At 57.0% G+C, this 22,008-nt stretch overlaps 1 protein-coding gene across 7 annotated transcripts in view; it reads left to right on the top strand.

Moving 5' to 3' along the window:
• The window catches only part of UNC93A (unc-93 homolog A), a 31,886-nt gene extending 12,877 nt beyond the window's left edge, over window positions 1–19,009 (top strand). For 6 of the 7 annotated variants that reach the window (XM_043888507.1, XM_043888508.1, XM_043888505.1 and 3 more), the window contains 7 exons: window positions 3,718–3,899; window positions 4,907–5,136; window positions 7,117–7,242; window positions 9,155–9,369; window positions 12,110–12,245; window positions 13,126–13,257; window positions 18,252–19,009. In XM_043888507.1, the coding sequence (XP_043744442.1) occupies window positions 3,718–3,899; window positions 4,907–5,136; window positions 7,117–7,242; window positions 9,155–9,369; window positions 12,110–12,245; window positions 13,126–13,257; window positions 18,252–18,517 (1,287 nt within the window). In that variant the 3' untranslated portion in view covers window positions 18,518–19,009. The remainder of the gene's footprint in view (window positions 1–3,717; window positions 3,900–4,906; window positions 5,137–7,116; window positions 7,243–9,154; window positions 9,370–12,109; window positions 12,246–13,125; window positions 13,258–18,251) is intronic. The other variant, XM_043888509.1, reaches the window with a different exon arrangement.
• The last annotated feature ends 2,999 nt before the right edge of the window (window positions 19,010–22,008 follow it).

The raw sequence follows: 22,008 nt of genomic DNA, 5'->3' as shown, positions 1-22,008 counted from the left end.
TCATGTTTTCCTCAATGAACCCCTATCTGGTCTCTTTTCTGATTAAGCTCTTGCAGAGAATGAAATTTCAGCCCAGGGGGATGCCCAGAGTCAAGTTGAAGGGGAAGCACAGTCCCTTTCTTGCCAGGATCACCCATGACTTTGTAGACACTGCTCAGCGCTCTGTGACGTAAAGTCCTAGCATGTGTGAAGCACCTGCGTTTTGGGGCTGCACTGAGCTCATGTTGAATGTGGTGAGTGGTGTCCAGAAGGAGAGCTGAGCGAAAGCGTGGACCCACCGGTGCCACCGTCCACACAGGAGGAAGTCGGCCAGGCCACTCTCCTTGGGCCCTGGCGTGGCTGGTGGGGTCAGAATTCTCAGGGAGCAGTTGTGATCTGACAGCAGATTGGCCCCTGGACCGAGAAGCCGGGCAGGGAGGGGGTCCCGCCTTAGGATCTGCCTGGACTCCCAGCTCTTGGGACTGTGGGCCTCCAGGATACACACGATCTGAGGGCCTCCCCAGGAGCCTGTCGGAGCGGCCTCTGTGTGGGGAGAGCGTGCAGTTGAGGGGAGGCCACGCCGGCCGCCACATCTTCCCCAGGGCACCCGCTGGGGCCTGCTGTCACTGGCGTGGCCTCCTCCTCCTCAGAAAACCAGCGATGCTGGGGAATGAGACCTCCAACCTGTCATGGGAGGAACCCACCTACCCCTCACCCCACTCTGTCCCTGCTAATTGGGCTATATCTCCTCGCCCACTGATCCAGAGCATGTTGTGTCTGAATGCTGGCAGCCGGAACTGGCTTCAGAAACAGCATGTAAGGACAGCACGGATGTGGCCTTCGGGGTGGCTGAATCCCACGTTGGAGGGATCTGCCTGCCCCCATTACTTCCTTCTGCTTTCATCTGCTTGGCGTCATTCTCGGGCCCCAGAGAGGTAGCAAAGGCAGCCATGAGCATGCCCAGTGTCCCAGCCCCGGTCTGGATGTGGTCGTGCACTTGCTGGGGACCCAGACACACGTCTACGCTGCCTCCCACATGAGCCGTCAGCCTCCTGTTTATCGTTCAGATCGCAGTGTGCCTGTCGCATTTCTTCTGCTCCTTCCCCGTGCCCGGGGTCTCACATCTGTGTGTGTGCACCTGGGGTCCTATGGGTCACACCGCACGGTGTGTGAATTCCACGAGGCCGGCCCCCCACCCACCAACGGCACCGCTGTATCCCTGCCTCAGACAGCGCTTGGCACACTTGATGGCCATTTGGTGAGTGAAGCCATTGATATGTGCTCATCTCCTGCTTAAGCCCCCCTGGGGCGCTCCACGGGCTTACAGATCTGCTCCAGGTCCCCAGGACGGGGTCCGGGTCTCCCGCAGGTCTAGTCGTCCAGCTGCATCTCCCTGGAAGAGAGCTTAGTGGCTCTGGCTGAAGCATCTGACTGTTCTGGGGGCTCCCCTCTCAGGATGGGGCCTCTGTAACCCACGCCCTAAACATCCCCCCCTCACCTACACCTCCTGACATTTCCCTGGTCCCCTCCACGTCCTGCAGGTCTCACGCCTTCCAGAGAGTCTTCTGATGCGAGAAGGCCCGGCCTTCGTGTCCTCCTAGGAGGTCGGCCCCCGAGTCTCCCCGGCAGGGCTCACTGTCCCCTGCGGTAGCCTGTTGGCGGCATCACTGACACCTGATATCCGTGCAGGTGTTGTCTTTTCCTTGAGCATCCCTGGGGCCTCACATCAGCCGCTGCTGGTCCACGCTTGTGACCGATTGACCTGCGGATCGAGTTGAGTGACCAGCCCGCTGTTGAGTACAGGTCACTCCCACGGGCTTTTTCTTGGGCAGGTGTTTTGCAAGTTGGTTCTCCTCACATTTGCAAAGACAGGCCTTTGAACACGGTCACTCGTGTAAGAAAGAGGTATTTGCTTTTGAAAGTCGTTTCCCGTGTTGGAGGTTGAGATCCACCTTCTTTCCCAGCGGTGGGCAGTGAAGCGCTATGGTCAGTAACAGACGTACCTGCTGGTTGGCTGTGGGGCTGTGGGGGGAGGACATCCTGGCGCAGAGCCCCGATGCCAGCCTCTCATTAGCACGTGAAGGGGAAAGCTCACGAATCGGGAGGCGTCAGGCTCGAGCAAGGGGCCCTGGCCAAGCCCGTTCTCTTGCTCCATGCTCCAGGAGACTAGTTATGAGCAGAAATTTCCAGGTACCCCCCACTTCAGAGCAGACTATTCAACTTCTGACTTCCAACCAGATTTTAGAATTTTCATGGGTCCATTCCTTGTTTTCAGTGCCAGTTAATCAGCCAACACGATTAAGTACCTATTTGGGGCAAGGCACTCGGGGAGATTCAGAAAAAGCACACCTCCCCAAACTCAAGACCCCTGGAGACCCTTGACCTGTGCTTGAAGATAGGGCACCATCCGGACAGAGGAGGATGGTCAGAGGGCAGGGCGTCGGTGCGGAGGGAAAGAGCCAGTCCTGGAGTGAGAGCTCGGCCTGTGGGCCTGCCATCTGCAGGAGGCAGAGCGCCCGGCGGGTGGGTGGGGTCCCCGGCGGTCTGTCTCGCAGGGTGGGGGGGCACCTGGTAGGAAGGAAGGTGAACGGTGCCGGTGTTTACGTCAGGGTTTGGCGTCGTCTAGACTAGTTAGCCAGGCGTGCAACTTGACACAGTGCCCAGCTTTCCCGAGGGGGCAGGGCCACCATCCCAGCCGGAAGGAGAAGGAAGGCGGGAGCTCTCAGTTCAGTGTCTGCCTGCTGCCGACACTCAGGCCATGGTGGTTTCCTGAGTCTGGGGCTCTGGCTTCTGCAGGGGAGAGACCCTGTTGGGGTCATGTTTCTCCCCTGGTGTCTGGTCAGTGGCCTGGAGGCCAGCCAGCATCCCTCCACGAATGACCACAGGGTCGGGCTGATCAGGATGTGGAGGTGAAGGAAACAGGGTCGGGAGGACCCTCCAGAGGGAGGGTCTGGCTGCTGGGGGGAGCACTTGTTTTCTTTCCCTCTCCTCCCCTCCCTCCCTCCCCCTCCTCCCTCTCCCCATCCTCCCCCTCCTCTCTCCCCTCCTCCCATTCCCCATCCCTCCTCCCAATTCCCCTCCCCTTCCCCTCCCCTCCCCTTCCTCCCACTCTCCTCCCATTCCCCATCCTCTCTCTCCTCCCCACTCCCTCCTCCCCTCCTCCTCCTCCCCCCCTTTCCTTTTACATATGAAACAAATGGAAGAAGCAATCAGGCTGGTTCTTCTGTCACAGCAAAAACCAAACATCACCCCTGGCATGGCCTTTGCCAAGCGGGTCTGGTACCTATCTGACCTTTTGGCCCCTTCACACTAAGCTACGCTAAGCACTCAAGTTAAAAACGACAGCACTAGGAGAAGCGTGCATCTGTGTTTGCACAGCTTCAGACCGGGGCTCCTTGCTCAGCCAGAATGCTCATCTCCCGAGGAGCCTGGGGACCCCAGGGCTCCCGGCTGCCTGGATGCCCTCTCCCCTCTCCCGACGGGGGCAGGGGCAGGTGCTGCAAAAGCCTGAGCCCCCCCACCCCCGGCCTCCCCGCGGTCTCTGAGCTGCCAGGGGCCCTGGGCTGCCCGTCCCTGGTCTCCAGAGTTGCTGACTCAGCTTGATCCGAGTCCACTGCCATCTCGTCTGCCCCGTCCCTCCCTCGGCTGGAGCAGAGGAGGCCTGCCGCTGGGCCTTGGGGGCGGGAGGCGGCAGGGAGCGCCTGGCCCCGGCCTCTGACGCCGTCCGTGTCCCCGCAGAGCAGCTTGTACAGCGAGGAGGGCCTGGGCGTGGCTGCGCTCAGCACGCTCTACGGCGGCATGCTGCTGTCCTCCATGTTCCTGCCGCCCGTCCTCATCGGGAAGCTCGGCTGCAAGTGGACCCTCGTGCTCGCCATGTGCTGCTACGTGGCCTTCTCTCTCGGCAACTTCTACGCCAGCTGGTACGCCCGCTCCCAGCAGCTGCCGCACCCTGCCCTGCACCCGGGGCAGGCCGTGACCGCGTCCCCTGCTTTCCCGCCAAGATGCCCCGACTCCCAACCTGACCTCTCCACAAGCCCCCAGCTTCCCTCCTGGGCCAGGGAGGGCACGTTCACGGACCCAGCAGCAAGGGGAGAAGCTGCCTAAGCTGTGGAGGGTGAATTTCAGGGAGACCGAGCAGAATGTGACCTGGGCCAAACCTCACACGCTCAGCCCATCACAAAGGGTGCATGTGGCAGGGCTGGAGCTGGTGTCCCGGGCTGCACCTGAGCTCCGCCTGCTCCGGGACGGACAGGGACCCTCAAGGGACCCTTGCTCCCAGGGGCACGCTGCTCAAGTGTCTCCTAGAGGGACACCCTTTGTCATCCAGGATGTACTGACGTGCTGCTGAGTCGTGTCCGACTCATTGATACCCCATGGGCTGTAGCCCACCAAGCTCCTCCATCCAGGGGGTTCTCCAGACAAGAACACGGCCGTGGGTTGTCATTGCCTACTCCAGGGGGTCTTCCTGATCCAGGGATGGAACCCACGTCTCCTGCTCTGCAGGTGGGGTCTTTACCGCTGAGCCATCAGGGAAGCACGCTGCTATGGTAGCTTCACGTTATTCTTTCTCTTGTTACCAGACAGGATCCTCCTGACAGAGAGCGATAGATAGGGAGGTGGGTGGATACATAGATAATAAATCAGGTTTAATCTTCTGCCATTAGAAACATCTAGAGCCCTCCCAGTCTTACCTGTTGTCCCAGCTCACTGTAGCTGCATCCAAGCACAAAAACAGCACTGACACCAAATTTCACTCTTGCAAATGACCCTGAACCAGAAAAGTGTCTGATTTTCTCATTCATCTGAGTCTGAGGGTGACTCAGTCAAGCTGGCCAACCCAACAACACAGTGACCTTCCCTGGGCCAGGCCGGGAGCTAGGGAGGGAGGAAGGGGCCAAGGCAGCCCACGTCCACTTTTGTCTCTCAGGTACACTTTGATCCCCACCTCCATCCTGGTGGGACTCGGGGCCGCCGCGCTGTGGTCTGCACAGGGCACCTACCTCACCATCGTGGGGAACATGCAGGCGCGGAAGACAGGACAAGTCGGCAAAGACGTGGTCAACCAGTACTTCGGCATCTTCTTTCTCATATTCCAGTCGTCTGGCGTGTGGGGCAACCTGATCTCGTCTCTCGTGTTCGGCCAGACGCCCACTCAAGGTAACAGGAAGTGGGGGCCACCCAGGGTCCCTGGTCCCTCCCCTCATGTCCTCATTCAGGACATGAGCAGGTGGTCACGGGGGCCCCCAGACCTGGTTCTCAGACTGCATGGACCCCAGCTCCTCCCTGGACAGTCTGGGCGGGTCTGAAGGCCCATCTGGTCCCTGGGTGCCTTGGCCGCCAGTCCTTAGGGAAAGGTGTCCTGGGGAAACTGAGGGCCACTACCTGTGGAACGTGAGTTCATGGAGTCCTTCAGTTCAGTTCAGTTCAGTTCAGTTCAGTGGCTCAGTCATGTCCGACTCTTTGCAACCCCATGGACTGCAGCATGCCAGGCCTCCCTGTCCATTGCCAACTCCCAGAGCTTACTCAAACTCATGTCCTTTGAGTCGGTGATGCCATCCAACCATCTCATCCTCTGTCATCCCCTTCTCCTGCCTTCAGTCTTTCCCAGCATCAGGGTCTTTTCAAATGAGTCATTTCTTCAAAACAGGTGGCCAACATATTGGAGTTTCAGCTTCAGCATAGTCCTTCCAATGAATATTCAGGACTGATTTCCTCTAGGATGAACTAGTTGGATCTCCTTGCAGTCCAAGGGACTCTCAAGAGTCTTCTCCAACACCACAGTTCAAAAGCATCAATTCTTCAGCACTCAGCTTTCTTTACAGTCCAACTCTCACATCCATACACATCCATGGAGTCCTTACTATCCTTCTAGACTAAGAATAGTTTCCAGGAATTTATTTTCCCACTGAATCAACCCACTCACCAGTATTTTAAATATTACACAAAAGACCACTATCCCCAACAGATCTGAACATTTGATGACCAGGGTCTTAACTTTTTTCTCTGCCCAGCCTCACTCACAGAGGGTTACAGAGTGTGTGTCTGTTTTATGCCTGCACACTTTGCTGTCTGAAGACTTCAACCAAGGGCAGAGGAAATGCATGTCTTCAGTTCTCACAGGACGCTTTATTAATGGGGAAGAAGTGCTAACTCTCCTGTTATCAGGAATATTTCTCTCTGCCTTGGTCCTCTGTATTGCTCACCCACTTAAGTCCCAGCTTTCAGAAATAAGAATCTTTCCTCCCTTTTTGCTCACATGGTGTCATCCTTGCTGAGTACGTCTGCAGAGGGAAATCGCGGGGTTGACAGACACCAGTCATTACTTGGTATTGTCCAAACCATCAGCAACCAACCAACCGAAGCCGGGGTGAAAGTCCGGGCTCTGACATCACTGGTGTGGAGGCGTGAACAGGTTCACTTTTAAAGGCATGCAGACAAGTAAGCTTACCCTCTCCCTGGTCACTGGACACAGAGTTTGAGGGCTGGAAGGCACGTGGGAGCCTTGCAAGGCGTCTCCACCTTCCTGTGCCCCCAGCCTCCACGCCGCCACCTTGTCCGTGGGCTGGACACCTCCCCAGTCACAGGGGTGCTGCGGCATCTCATGCACTGAGCTCACTATTATGGGAACTCTGGAACACTGAGGACGCTTGTCTGTGACATGTGTCCCCTTTCTTCAGAGACTCGATGTGGGTCTACTGAGAGTCACTGATCGCTCACATGTCTCTCTTTTAATGGCTAAGAAAGCAACATTCAGAGTGAATATGAATGAACGCCCCCATGGTGACGGGTCTCTTTACAGATGAGTCTGAGAACCCAGCGGGCCTGACACCCAGTCTAACGTACCCTATTTATCATTCTGAAAAGTGGAAAATTTTCAATGAAGTTAGCAACGCAATATAACCATAAGCCAGCATTTATTCCACATGAGTCCGGAGTGTCTTAAAATCAAGCATATAGACGTTTCCTAGGAGAGACGTGGCTGAGACACTGGGCGGAGCAGCCCCCGTGGTTGGCTCTGACCCGTGGTGGGTCTCACGCTCCGCATGGCCACACTCCTCTCCCCAGTGCCTCCTTCCGCGTGTCCCGTCTCCTGTTACGAGTACCCCGCGTCCTCAGCCCGCCTCTCTGCTTCCCCAGGGACCGTCCCGGAGGAGCAGCTGCAGACCTGTGGGGCCAGCGACTGCCTGATGGCCGCGGCGTCCACCAACAGCACGAGGCGGCCCTCCCAGGACCTCATCTACACGCTCATGGGCATCTACACAGGTACGTGCCGGCCCCAGGAACCCGGGCAAAGCAAGACGAATGCCTTCCCGGGCCAAAAGGACCGCCTTCCCAGGGCACGGATGATCTGAGCTTATCTGCACACGCCCCTCAGAATGCGTTCAGCTGCGGGTGCCCGGGGCTTTTCCCACATGAGACCCGGGGCAGCAGCCTCTGCTGTCGGAGGTCTCGTGTGATGATGGAACCAGCCCCGCGTCTGCACCGTCCAGGCCCACTGTCATCACATGTGCTTATTGAAATTCTAATTAACGAAAGTCAGATGACTCTTCCGAGGTCACAGCGGGCACGGTTCAAGTGCTCAGTGGCCACTCGGGGCTGTGGCCGTCCTGTTGGTGGCACCGAGGTGGCCCACGGCCTTGGTGCATCGGATACTTGTAGGGCTTCCCTGGTGGCTCAGACAGCAGTGAATCCGCCTGCAATGTGGGAGGCCCAGGCTCAATCCCTGGGCCAGGAAGATCCCCTGGAGGAGGGCATGGCAACCCACTCCAGGGTTCTTGCCTGGAGAATGCCATGGACAGAGGAGCCTGGTGGGCTACAGTCCATGGGGTCGCACAGAGTCAGACACGACTGAGTGAATGTCACACTTCACGTTTCAACTACATCTGGTTGGATTTGGAAGTCCCAAATCTCGCGCTTATCACCTTTTTCTGAAGCATATACTTGAATGACTTCTGAGAGGCTGGGGCTGGGCGGGCGTCTCCCACTGCCCACACTTGGGTATCTGTGAAGCCTCGTGGCTCCCACTGCTGGTCACAGGACAGCAGATGGTGCTGAAGACTGGAAGTTTGTGAAGAGATGGCTGCCCAAGGGGAGTGAGTCCCTGTGATGGCTCTTATCCTTGTTGTTCAGCCGCTCAGTTGTGTCCGACTCCTTGCGACCCCACAGGCTGCAGCACGCCAGGCTTCCCTGTCCTTCTTCATCTCCTGGAGTTTACTCAAACTCATGTCCATTGAGTCGGTGATGCCATCCAACCATCTCATCCTCTGTCGTCCCCTTCTTCTCCTGCCTTCAGTCTTTCCCAGCATCAAGGCCTTTTCCAATGAGCCAGCTCTTCCCATCAGGTGGCCCAAGTATTGGAGCTTCAGCTTCAGCATCAGTCCTTCCAATGAGTATTCAGGGCTGATTTCCTTTATGATTTCCTTGATCTCTTATCCTTAAGATGCTCATTTGAATGAAAAATTTCTAAATGACTCCACTACTTTGGGCATAGCTTTAGATTAGGTTTTTGTTTTTTTGGTGTCCATTTGAAGAAAATTTAAGGATATTCTTTATCATTCTTGAATTCTGGAATCTGTGAAGGCCTTGGATTGTATCCTTAATGACCAGGAGTCTGATAAGAGTCAGATTTTATGGGGCTGAGTGCAGACACCACTGGGAATCAAAGGTCGGGAGGCCGTGGGCACAGTCGGCTTATCTCCATGGAGAGATCTGCTACCACCAACACTCTGGTCTGTTTCAAAGTCACTTCCACATCAGAGGTGCCGAGGGGGCCCTTTACGCTGGCAAACCAGGGTGAGCACTAGAGGTGGGGCCCAGAAACCAGGCAGATGAGGTCCTGGCTGTTGGTGACCTTAGAGGCCAGATGTGCATTCAACTAATCAAAATTTGAGAGGACGAGTGTTTTGAACAAAGTTGTCAGTTGACAAGTAGCTACATCTCCTTGGGAAATTGGGTTCTAGGGCAGCTCTGATGGGGAGGTGGTACCCAAGCCGGGTATTGAAGGATGCGTAGGAGTTTACCAGCAGAGAAGGAGAGATGAGTGGGCCCTGAAGGCAGAGAAGCCCCAGAGGCAGCCAGCGGGGCTGGAGGCCAGAAGGCGAGGCGGGGAACCCGTGTGCGTGTGCGGGGCCCCTGCAGCCCCGCACGGCAGCCTGTCCCCTCCCTGTCCTTTCAGGGTGCGGCTTCCTGGCAGTCCTGCTCACAGCCGTGTTTCTGGAACCCGTAAAAGATGCTGGGCCGGAAGGTGACAGCGAGAAGCGGGCGACCCCTTTCTGGTCCACTTTGCTGTCGACATTTAAGCTGCTCCGAGACAAGCGCCTGCGTCTCCTGATCCTGCTGCCGATGCTCAGCGGGTTCGAGCAAGCCTTCCTGTCGGGCGACTACACGCGGGTAAGAGAGGGGCTGGCTGGCGGGCGGCTCGGGGCTCCCCGGGGCTGCACTCCGCCCTTCCGGCCTCAGGGGAGCTGCCCGTGGGTCTGAACGTGAGCTCATCTGGCCTGGGACCTTCCCGGGGACACCTCTCGCTTGAGACGTGTCTCCAGGTAAAGGACCAAAGCTGCTCGGGAGTCATCGCAGGGACTCTGTTTGCCTGCATCTCACCCGGTGTCCTTGTCTTAGAGAATAGAGAAAGCACTGAAATCTACAAATAACACTGAAATTGCTTTTCACCTAGCTTTTAAAGATTTTTTATTCTACATTAAAGTCCAGTTGATTTACAGTGTTGTGTTACCCTTAGGTGTACAGCGGGGTGGTTCAGTTATACATCTGTATGTATACATTCTCTCTCAAATTCTTTCCCCATTTAGGTTATTACAGAATATTGAGCAGAGTGCCCTGTGTTACATAGTAGATCCCTGTTGGTTATCCACTTTAAATATAGCAGAGTGTACATGTTCACCCCAAACTCCCTAACTGTCCCTTCCCTCCATTCTTCCCCTGCTCGTTACCATGTTAGTTCTCTAAGCCTCTGAGTTTGTTTCTGTTTTGTAAATGAGTTCATTTGCATCATTTATCATATGATATTTGTCTTTCTCTGGCCAACTTTACATAGTATGATAATCTCTGGTCACATCCATGTTGCCACAAATGACATCATTTCATCCTTCTTATGGTTGAGTAGTATTCCATTGTACGTAAGCACCACATCTTTATCCATCCATCTGTGGATGGACATCTAGGTTGCCTCCATGTCTTGGCTACTGTAGACAGTGCTGCGTGTATCCTCTGAGGCCATGTTCTTCTCTGAATATTTGCCCAGGAGTGGGATTGCAGGGTCATAAGGTAGCTCTATTTTTAGTTTCTTAAGAAGTCTCCACACTGTTCTGCACGGGAGCTGTACTAATTTATACTCCCTCTTACAGTGTAGAAGGATTCCCTTCTCTCCACACTCTCTCCAGCACTTATCGTTTCTAGACTTTTTGATGACGGCCATTCTGACTGGCGTGAGGGGTACCTCGCGGTAGTTTTGATTTGTGTTTCTCTAGTAATTAGCAATGTGGAGCATCTTTTCATGTGCCTCTTGCTCCTCTGCATGTCCTCTCTGGAGAAAAGCCTATTTGGGCCCTTACCTAGTTCTTGAATAATGAGTTACAGTCTAGAAACGGAGGTGGCTCAGCGCAGTTGATGCCCTTTCCCTGGCTGTCCACTGGCCCCCTGCACTGTCTGCCCACTCTGTGCCTTCTTCAGGGGTCCTTCTTCAGGCGTGGCTGGAGAGGAGCCCGTGTCTGGCTGGCCACTTTATCGAGGGTCTCTCCCCAAGCCCGTCTCCGGAGCCCCTGCCCAGGTGGGGTTCTGTCCTGCAGAGCCCTGTGGGATGCCGTGGAAGGGACGTCACAGACAGGGATGGCAGAGAGAAGGTTTCTGCCCAGAAAGTGTGGGAGAGCAGCTGGGTGTTGGAGGGGCTGGAGACAGCCAGGGCCAAGGCTGGACCCTCCGAGCTGTGTCGAGAGGCCAGCCCCCGAGGACCAGCACTCTTCCTCCAGGGAACTTCCACTGCAGCCCCCCGACGGCTCCTTCCTAGGAGGGGCTGCGGACTGGCAGGAAAAAAGGCAGGGCACGGATCTGAGTTCCAGACAAACCGCAAACTCCCCGGGTATACGGCCCTGCATGCTCGGGCGCCCGGGGCTGCCCGTGGCCCATGCTCTGAGGACTGCCCCGTTGGAGTCCTGGAGTTTCCAAGAACAGCGGGGATGACACACAGTCCCTGGGTCTGGACGCAGCCACTCCCCTCGGACTTGTCAGGGACCGCCTCCCGTGAGCTCAGGCAGGGCCTGCACCATCCGGGAGCCAGGGGCCTCCTGATGTGTCTGTCCTGATTGTGTGAGCGTGAGAGCCGCAGCCCTTGAGCCCTGGTCCCCCGGGGCCCCTCCGCCCCCCACCTCCCGGGTCTGGGGCAGGAGGTCTTTCTGTTCTTCTCATCTCTATGGAGATTCCCTCCCTGTTCCTTCCATCTTCTTTTTTATTAAGACCTTATTTTTTAGAGCAGTTTTAGGTTCACAGTAAAACTGAGCAGAAATTAGAGATTTCCCGTACCGCCCCACCCCGACCCCACCAGGCCACGGCCTCCCCCACTGTCTACAGTCCATTTGTCCGCCTGTCACTACTGGCGCACCCACACGGACACATTCTCATCACCCCGCGTCCTGCGTCTCCCTGGGGGCTCGCTCTTGGTGTGTGTGTTCTCGGGGTTTGGACGCAGGCGTGATGACATGAATGCACCATGACGGTATCATTCAGGCCAGCTTCAGGGCCCTAAAGCCACCCGAGCCCCCCCGCTCACTCCCAGCTCTGTCCTCAGCCAGCTTCCTACAGGCCCGAGGGGCACGGCCCGCTGCAGCAAGAAGACTTCAGGCTCTGAACAATAGTGCAGCACACCTGCGCTGCAGGGACACGGGGAGAAGGTCCGTCCAGACGGTCCCGTCTCAGCTCTCCCTCAGAAGGGCCGCCAACACTGCCTCCGCCTGCGAACGGAAGGCCGGGACAAGCTTTCAGGCCAGCTCAGCAGGCCAGCAGTCACACAGCAGACAGCGTTTTAGCACAGCCTGGATTCCCTGACTAGGAAGAGGCCCCTGAGCGCGGAGGCTCCCACGCGGGGCCTCCGGGCGCGGGTGACCTCTGCTCTCTCCCGCAGTCCTACGCCACCTGTGCCCTGGGGATCCAGTTCGTGGGCTACGTGATGATCTGCTTCGGGGCCGTCGACGCCCTGTGCTCCGTGCTCTTCGGGAGGCTGGCCCGGCACACCGGCAGGATCGCGCTCTTCGTGCTGGGTAGGCGGGTGCTGGGTGTGGCCCATCCGGCTGGGGGTTGGGGTGAGGACGGGGGGTCGCTGGAGGCACAGAGCGGGCGGGTGGGGGTCAGGCGGGAGGCAGGGAACCTCCCAGAAGGAGGAGATCTCGGTTCACGCGCCGGATGCAGCTGGCTGTCTAAACACGCAGCCCCTTCTGCTTCCCCTGGGGGACCAGGGAGCAGCAGACGCAAGGTGACAGTGAGAAGTGAGGGTGTTCACGGAGACAGCTAGAGTCTTTTGTTTTATATTGAGGAACAGAGACACCTAGTAACTTGCCCAAGGTCACAGAGCCCTGGGAAACCCCGGAGGGTCCCAGGCTGCTCTGTCCCCTCCATCAGGGGGCATCACAGGGTCTGCAGACTCACGAAGCCGAGACCTCAGGCCGTGAGGACAAAGCCGGGAGGAGCGAGGAGGCCCTGCCCCCAGCCCCTGCCTCCCCGTCCTGTTTGGAAAGCCCAGCTCCCAGGCTGGGTGGCCCTTTTCCCCTCCCCTCCCCATGCCCCCCACTCAGTGAGAAGCAGGGGTCTCACCAGTCTCCCTGAATGAAGAAGCCCAGTCTCTCCCACCCTGAGCCCCCACAATCTGGGGCCTCCTCTGCCCAGCAAGATGACACTTTGCTCTAAGACGCAGAGGTGTGTCACCCCAAGGACCCCCGTCCTTGCCCCTGTGGAGGCCACAGCCGGGCAGAGTCCCGCACCTGCAGGGGTGACCCCCGGCAGCCGCCAGCCCGTAAGGGTCACGTCAAAGGCGCGGGAGAAAGCATGCAGCAGTAGTCTAGGGAGCAGGGGGTCAGAGGCGGGGTCGGAGGCTCCGCCGGCGGTTCCGACGGTCTGAGAGGACCCCCGCCCCCCTGCCCCCAGGGGCCGTGACCCAGCTGGCCTGCATTGTCGCCCTCCTGCTGTGGAAGCCGCACCCCAGCCAGCTGCCCGTGTTCTTCGTGTTCCCCGGCCTCTGGGGCATGGCCGACGCGGTCTGGCAGACACAGAACAACGGTGAGTGCCTGGCGCACGGCCGGCCCGCTCAGGGGCCCCAGCTTGGCCAGCGGCGGAAGGCGCAGGGCCCCCGAAGGGAGATGGGGAGACGCGCGTCAAGGAGCAGGGGCCGGAGGGCGGGCCCCACTTCCTCCTGCGGACTTGGATGCGCGATGCCCAGGATAAAAGGCAACCGAGCGCGCAGCTGTCCTTGCTAACGCAACCGTCCCGTCGTGGGTCCCCCCCGGAAGAGCACTTCTGGGCAGAACGATGTCCTGCCCGTGGCGTCTGGGCAGAAGGGCTTCTGCCTGCTGAGGCCGGGGGTGGGGGGGGAGGGGGGCGGCGGGGCAAAGCTTATAGGTTACCATGGCAACATCCCTCGGTGGGCGGGGAGAACTGAACTAGGGGGTGGGAGGGGTCAGTCGCGGCTTCATCCTGGGGCCACGCCCGAGTGGCGAGTGATGTCCAGTCTGATTGTCCTCTGGGCAGCGGGGAGCCTGGGGGAGGCAGGGAAGAGGCCGGCTCCATAACAGCACCCCGCAGCCGGGGGTGGGGCTTGTAAACAGGAGACTATCCTGCTCATTGTTCCGGGGCTGGGTGTCCAGGATGAAGGCAGGCGGATCCGGGGTCTGGAGGGCCCGCCTCCTGGCTCATAAACATCTCACTGAATCTTCGGTGGATGCAGGGGCGGGGCGGGGGGGGGGCATCGGGCGTCCCCTTCACAAGGGCACTCTAACCCCGAGGGCTCCCCCCACAACCTCTTCGCTCCCAGAGACCACCTCCCAACACCGTCCCCTGGGGGTTTCAGCCTCTGTGTTTAGGGGGAACTGTGAGGACAGGCTGGCTGCAGCGCTGAAGGGAAGGGCCGCAGCTGGCCCGATCTGGGACCGACCTGCCTGGTGAAGGGGCGGGGTTCACTCAGCACCCGCGGAAGCAGCAGCAGGGGTTTACAGCTGAGGACGGGGGTAGGGTGAGCTGCTGCTGCAACGCAGGTGACGTGGGGATGTGCAGGGGTTTGCCGCGCAGAGGGACGTAGTGAGAAGGGGCTGAGCGGTGGAGCTGCTGGACGCAGGGAGGAAAGGAGGCCAGGACAGGCCAGGACCTGGCAGTCCCGGGGCCGGGCTGGACATCAGGACCCCCAGGGCTGGAGGCGGCCGGCAAGCCCACAGACAGCAGAGTTGGAGGCGTCCGCTGAAGGGCTTGGCTTGGGCTTGAACAGGACAGAGGACCCCGATCAGGGGGACCCAGCCCTGAAAGGGGTTGTCTTGGGCGTATGTAGCGGTAATGTTATTGTTAAGTCGCTCAATCATGTCCAACTCTTTGCGACCCCATGGACTGCAGCCCAGGCCTCCCTGTCCCTCACCATCTCCCAGAGTTTGCCCAAGTTCATGTTCATTGAATCAGTGATGCCATCCAACCATATCATCCTCTTCTGCCCTCTTCACCTCCTGCCTTCAATCTTTCCCAGCATCAGGGTCTTTTCCAATGAGTCAGCTCTTCACATCAGATGCACAAAGTATTGGAGCTTCAGCTTCAGCTTCAACTTCAGTCCTTCCAATCAATATTCAGGGTTGATTTCCTTTAGGATGGACTGGTTGGATCTCCTTGCAGTCCAAGGGACTCTCAAGAGTCTTCTTCAAAAACACAGTTCAAAAGCATCAATTCTTCAGCGCTCAGGTTTCTTTATGGTTCAGCTCTCACATCCATACATGACTACTGGAAAAATCATAGCTTTGACTAGATGGACCTTTGTTGGCAAAGTGATGTTTCTTCTTTTTAATATGCTGTCTAGGTTTGTCATAGCTTTTCTTCCAAGAAGCAAGCATCTTCTAGTTTCATGGCTAAAGTCACCATCTGCAGTGATTTTGGAGTCCAAGAAGAGAAAATCTGATTATTAATTTTCGATGCAGAGTGAAGGGCTGTGAGGAGAGGAGAAGGGGCGTGGGGAGCAGAGGACAGCTGAGAGGCAGGGAGGGCGCCCAAGGAGGGTGTGTGGGGTCAGGGGGACTGAGGGGCACCCAGGCTGGGAGGGGAGGGGTCCCCTTTCTTGGGAAAGTGTGAGAAGGCAGTTGGCATGAAGGACACAGAGATTACCACTCTGGGGAAAGGAGTTAAGTTCAGGCCTGAGAGTCCTGGCTTCCTGGAGGAGCCACAGCCAGGGATGCCCTAATGTGACAGAGGGCATTGGCTGTGGCCGGCAGGTTAATCCCGTGAGGATTTGCTCATGATGTAACCCAGCAGTTGGCATCACCCCCATGGCACCTCACCCAGCAGCAGTGAGGCACCTGCAGAGGTCTGGGCTGAAGCAGCGAGGGACTCAGGAGGGCAGGGTCTCCCAGGACCCATCGACAGCCCTGGCTGGGGGGCGGGAGTGTCGAGGCCCCAGGAGGCGAGCCGTCTCTGCGGCCGATAGGCCACCGATGGGTGGGCCGGGGCCCCAGGGGCAGACCGGCTCAGAAGGGAGCTTCTCCCCTTGGAAACGCCACCCACCGTCCAGCCCTCGTCAGGGAAGCACCTGGGACTGGAAAGTGGGTCATGCCCAGCCACAAACAAGCCAGCAGCCGCCGTTTCCAGGGACGGGGGCCTGGCTGCGGTCCCTGCACCCAGGGACGTCACACATGGGGCCTCGGCATCCCAGGACAGCCCTCCTTAGCACCTCAGTCGTGGCCGGCCTGTGAAACAGTGGGGGAACATCCCCGAGCAAACCCGATGCCATTGGAATCAAGGGGTTTGGGTTTCACAGTCTTTCTCCTGCCTCCACAACGCAGGAGGCGCTCCTGGAGTTCTGAGCCAGGGGACAGAGTTGTGCTCGGCTCAGCGCCACAGACTGCTGTGTTTGGAACAAAGGGCAGCTGGTGGAAGCGGTGACAGATTAGCCGCAGGTGGTGCTGTTGTTCAACAGAGGAAATGCCTGAGTCAGTAGAGGAGACAAACAGCAACCACGCTCGCTTTTCTCGGCCGTCTGGACTGTAAGCCAGTGAGAGGTCCCAACAGCCCCGGCAGGACTCTTAGGCGCTTCAGCCAGCGATCATCCGGAGAGAGCGTCTCCACGTCCCCGTGGAGGGGCGAGGGACCCCCACTGTTTACACCCCAGTGCTTCTGCCGACTTGCTCTCTGAATAACTGCCTTCCCTGAGCTCAGGGAGTTTTTTGAAGTGTTTACACTTAGAAGTCAGGTCAGGGCCTGGGATGCACAGCCATGCACAGCGTACAACAATCCCCAGGTGTTCGGAAGGCTCGCGGTAAACCTGTTTGGTTTTCTCTCTCCCTGAGACATGGGAGTAATTGCTCCAAGTCCCCCTTCCTTTCCACGGACACGAGAGACTGTCAGGCTGAGCTTCTGTCAGGTTGAGCAGCTGCATGAAGTCCAGTGAAAGACTCGGGTAAAGTCCTTCTTGAATAAGAATACCAATTTAAAATGAACTATTTCTGTCTTTTTGTTCAAATTAGAAGTAAGGGTTTTTTTTGAGTAAAAATCAGTTCTTGGAGGGAAACTGTTGTTCCCGTCTATGATTTGTGACCTTAACCATCTTGACCAGGAGGGCTGTGTTAACAACAGAGCTCCCTGCGGGCCGGCTCCACCTCCCTGTAGTGTGGTCCATCCATACTGTCTCTGTGTTTTCAAAAACTGCACATTTTGTGTAGCTTTTGCCACCTACCAAGACCAGCTCTCTCACTTCTGCTGTTTCAGTAGCAAGTTGGATTTCCTGAATGTGTCTGTTAAGAAAAGACATGAGTCACGTACATTCCTAGTTAATGAGACGGGATGCAACTGCATACAGCGTAACCCTCCTTTGCAGTCACCACTTCTCAATGGAAAAGCAGATTGCTACGACGGGGCGGGACCATCCCAGCCCCTCCTTCCTGGGGCAGAATCCTGCCTCTCCCTGCTCTGGGTTCCCACTGGGCTCCGGGGAGCCCTCCGGCCTGTGGAGCCATTCCTCTTGGCTGCTCTCTGCTTATCCACCCTGACAGTACTGTTGCCATGGCAACACTTGCATGCCAATGCCTGAATCTGAGACGACTCAGAAAGTCTGGCCTTGAAATACCCTTTTGCCTCATCAGCCACTGAAGGGGCTGTTTTCAGGCTGATAAATTCAGAAAATCTGTCCTCTCTTACATGCCCGGTTCACGAAACCTGTCGTTTCCAACCAAACAAGACTTGTCATCGTCCCGGCCTCTGAGCACGGGAGTCCGCATCCAGTCACTTTCACCTGGTGCCTTGGCCAGGTCGGACGGCGAGCAGGCTTTTCTTTTTGTTTTATAATAATCCTAGATCTACGAAAAGTTGCCAATAGAGTGCAGAATTCCCACATACTGTCCATTCTGTTTCCTTAATGTGAACATCTTACAAACCTGTGGTACATTTGTCGAAACTGAGGGATTAACACTGGGAAATAACGGAACTTAAGATTTTATTCCATTTCCCCAGCTTCCCCCCCTTTCTCTATGTGCTCCAAGACCCCAGGCAGGTGGCCACGTTACATGCAGCCACCGCGTCTGCTTTTTGGTCTGTGCCAGCCTCTCTGCTCTGCTTTGATGCCTGTGGCCCTTTTGGAGAATATGGGTCAGGGGTTGTGTAGACTGCCCCTTAATTCAGGCTCGTCTGATGTCTTCTCATCACTGGGCTGGTTTCAGGGAGGAAGACCCCGGCGTGCAGGGCCTTTCTCGTCGCGTTGAGCGGGGGGGCAGCACACAGCTGGCCCACCCGTGGACCCTGCAGAGGGGGCCCCTCGCCCTCATCTACTCAGGTCCCATCTCCCAGTCTTGCTTTCCTGACCTGTGAGGTACGGGGCTGGTTCACGGCCCCTCCGGAGGTCACTCTCATCCATTCTCTTTCTAGTCCACGCGATGGTGCTTCTCTGTGAGAGGCCCGCTCACCGGACTGGTTACCGTCCACACCGTGAAACCCTTCTGATTTCCAGACAGGAAGGTCCTGGGGTGGGTACCTGGGCCTCGGGGAAGCGGCAGCGTTCTCCGCCGGAATCACAGCCGCGTTTCCGCCTCTGCCTGCAGCTCTCTTCGGGGTTCTGTTTGAGAAGAACAAGGAGGCCGCCTTCGCCAACTACCGCCTCTGGGAAGCCCTGGGCTTCGTCATCGCCTTCGGATACAGCACGTTCCTGTGCGTCAGCGTCAAACTGTACGTCCTCCTGGGCGTCCTGGGCGCCGCCATGGCCGCCTACGGGGCCGTCGAGTACCTGGAGTCCAGGAAGGCGGTCGGGCCGCTGGCCGCAGCGCGGACAAAACCCGCCGAGGAGGGGGTGGCACAGACGAAGCTGTGAACCGACAAGCCCCGCGGTGGGCGGACCTGGGGCGGCCCCAGAGCAGGCGAGCGTTACCCGGAGACTCCGCGGGGTCTGCGGTTGATTCTTTACGACCGCTTCAACGCGGTTTTACTTTTAGGTGATGTTTTTTCTATCTTATCAGATTCTTCAGTCCACCATCTCATCAGCGGAGATGCAGAGTGTAGGTGGAGGAATCAGTTCGTTTCAGATACAGAAGAGATAAACTCAGGATACCACCAGCCACCAGGGACTTGCCTAGAGTCACGGGTCAATAGCCTAGGCTTGTTTGGGGGTTGTTGTTAAGAACTCGAAAGTCGCTGAAAAGACGCAGCCCAATGCCAGCACTTTGCAAATGGGCAAACTGACGCCCTGGCAAGTCAGTGACTGCCTCCCAGAGTCAGTGAGGGACAAAGCCAGACGAGGCTCTCTGTGTCTTGAAGCTTATAGGGTATGAGTTTCTAAATAAATGCAGTTATTTTATGGACCTAACTCTTGTCCAAATACTTTACTCCACCCACCTGGATCACACAAACAAACGTCATCACATTGGCTTGTCGGAGGCCACTGATGACAACAGATGCAAGTTACTTCCAACGGGACTTGACACATGGGGCTGATAACACATGAACCCGGACGCGGGCCCACCAGTCTCCTGGCCTCTGCCTGCCTCTCCGGCAGGTACATCCATCCTGCTCCTTCCTCCTCGTCTGACGCCCGATAATGCAGGCACAGGCATTCTCTGAGCCCAGCTGTCTTTTGGAGACACCTCACCCCGGAACCTCTCAGACAGGGCTCCCCATGTCTCCTCTTTTCTCCTTTCAGCCCAGCTTGCCTCCTCCCCCGCCTCGGTCCCTGCTCTTCTCCAGGCTTCTCTCCACGCATCCCGTGGCCGTGTGCCTGCCTGCCCTCCTCCAGCCCTGAAGCAAACCTGTCTGGCAGGCCCTGTGGCCCTCCCAAGGCTGAGTTTCCGAGGTGTGTCCTACAGCCGAGCCCAGGGCCTTCCACCTTCCAGGGGGCCGCCCGGCCCCTCTCCAAGGCACTGTGGCCTCTAGAGCTTTGCTCACGGGCCTCCTCGACCTTGAGTGCCTTCCTGCCCTCAACACAGACCCCTCGGGCTTGTCCGGGCTGTGGCCGTGGCCGCGGGACGCACACTTCCTAACGCTGGCATTTGTGTGCGCCCCCTGCTCAGTACTGTGGCTGGCAGTGCTTGGTCCTCCTGGGCCTGGGTGCTGGAGCTGGGGACACTCTGCCTACAGAGACCCAGTGGACTCGCAGAAATGCACGAACGTGGGCAGAGGGGCTCGGCCGGGAACATCAGACCACAGCCGCCCCTTCTCCCGACTCCAGGCTGAGAAGCCACGGGAGGGCCCTGCGTCCCCGTGAGGTCCGGAGTCAGAGGCCAAGGCACCCCGGGCTCTGGCGGAAGGCAGAGCTCCTTGCTCTGTCTGCGGCTGTTGCTGCTCGAGGGAAAATGTGCGGGAGCCCCAACCCCTCGGGCGACGGGAGGGCTGCGGGTCCAGGGGGTGAGGGCCCGGGCCGGGCAGCCATCTGAAGAGCGGCCGCCGGGGACGCCGAAGGCTCCCACTGGACGGCAGCTCCCGCCTGCTGGCCGGCTGCTCCTGGAAGGTGGCCTGTGGCACTCAGGCCTGTTCTTTCCTGCTCATCCTCTGAACTTGGCCTGCGCCCTTCAACCTGGGTGTATGTTCGGGTACCTTGATGCGGGCACAGAGACAGAACAGGGCTCTTGCTTCCTCCTGGGCCCCGGGCTGGGGCGGGGGGTGAGCGGGGGTCCCTGGGTTGCGCCAGTGTTGCTCTGGGAAGGCTGAATTGTAGCAGAAAGTAAGGGACTTAATCTTGAGCATAGTACTCTATTTGCAAAATGGAAATGTTCCTCCTTCATGAGGAATCCTTGAGACAAGATGTTATTCAAAGGGAAAAAGCAGAGGAGAGATAAATTAGGAGTTTGAGAATAACATATACACCCTGTTACATATAAAGTAGAACAACATATACAAACTATTACATATAAAGTAGAAGAACAACAAGGACCTACTGTATAGCACAGGGAAATATACTCAATATTTTAAAATAACCTATAAAGGAAAGAGTCTGAAAAAGAAAAATATATATATATATAATGCTTAGAATTTTTTTGAAAAAACACTGTGGGTTATAAAACGCTATAAAGCACTGTACGGACTTCCCAGGTGGCTCAGGGGTAAAGAACCCGCCTGCCAACGCAGGAGATGCAGGAGATGCTGGTTCAGTCCCTGGGTCGGAAAGATCCCCTGGAGAATGCAATGGCAACCCACTCCAGTATTCTAGCCTGGAGAATCCCATGGACAGAGGAGCCTGGCGGGCTACTGTCCATGGCTCTCAAAGAGTGGACACAATTTGAGTGACTGAGCACACACACCAAGTACTGTACACAGTGAAATAAGAATGAACACCTCAGACTAAGATTAAATGCAATGGTTTCGTCCATCTCTAAACCCCAGTGGGGCTATTATGAGCCTCAATTAGACTGGATCCAACAATTGTAAGTCTCTTATCCACCTGCCAGGGCTCAGGAACAAAGGCAAAATTTTACTACTTGCTCAGAGTTACTCACTAGGAAAAGATTTTCAAAAATAAAATGTGCAAATGTAATGTCACAATGTATGGTTAAACATATCCTAAAAATTAAATGTGTATCTAAAATAAAGTGGTAAGTGTAGAAATGAAGTCACAAGCACATAATAATAAAGAGAAAGTCTGTGTGGCAATAATCCAGGCTCATGGGCGCAGGAGTCACCATCGTCTAAAACAAGCCCTGAGTTTACTGGCAGCCCAGGTAAGAAGAGAGAGCACAGACAACCTCATGGTCACTATTTGATGGAAGGGGGCTGCCAGTCTTCAGAAGAGAACAGTCCTCTAGGTGACACGTAAATGAGCACCCGCGTGGGTCACGGGTGAGGAACACCGGCGAGCCCGTGGACACCGCCCCTGGCCGACGGCCAGGTGTCCTGCTGGTCGTGGCGACAGTGACCACTCTGGGAGCCCGCCGGACGGGCTTCTGCGGACGGGCCGGGGGCCCCAGGAAGCCAGGAGGGCGGCCTTCAGTGAGAACGGCCCGTCACGTCACACCCCACCCTCCAGGAGCCTGGAAACTCCTACTCGAGTCGAAGCGTTGGGCCTCGGGAGACCCTCACCCTCACCCTGACCCCAGCCAGGTTTATGTAGTCCGTGAGTGAGGCGCTAGTTTACTAGTTTACTAGTTTACCAGTTTACTAGTTTACTAGTCAGAGAGGATGACAAAATAAATCACATGGAACGAGAGGGTTAAAAAGGACTCGGGGTTTGGCAGCCTCTTCTAGTTTCACACCCAAATCAGAAACGGAAATTTTTTTTTCCCCCTCCTGAGCCCCCTTCCAGGCCCAGGTCATGCTTCTCCACGTCTCTGAGCACCCCCCCACCAGCCTCCTCCAAACAGGCCCTCAGAACCCCCC

The sequence above is a fragment of the Cervus elaphus genome, chromosome 26 (genome assembly GCF_910594005.1).
Source record: "Cervus elaphus chromosome 26, mCerEla1.1, whole genome shotgun sequence".
Taxonomy (NCBI): domain Eukaryota; kingdom Metazoa; phylum Chordata; class Mammalia; order Artiodactyla; family Cervidae; genus Cervus; species Cervus elaphus.
This window is presented reverse-complemented; position numbering and strand designations above follow the sequence as displayed.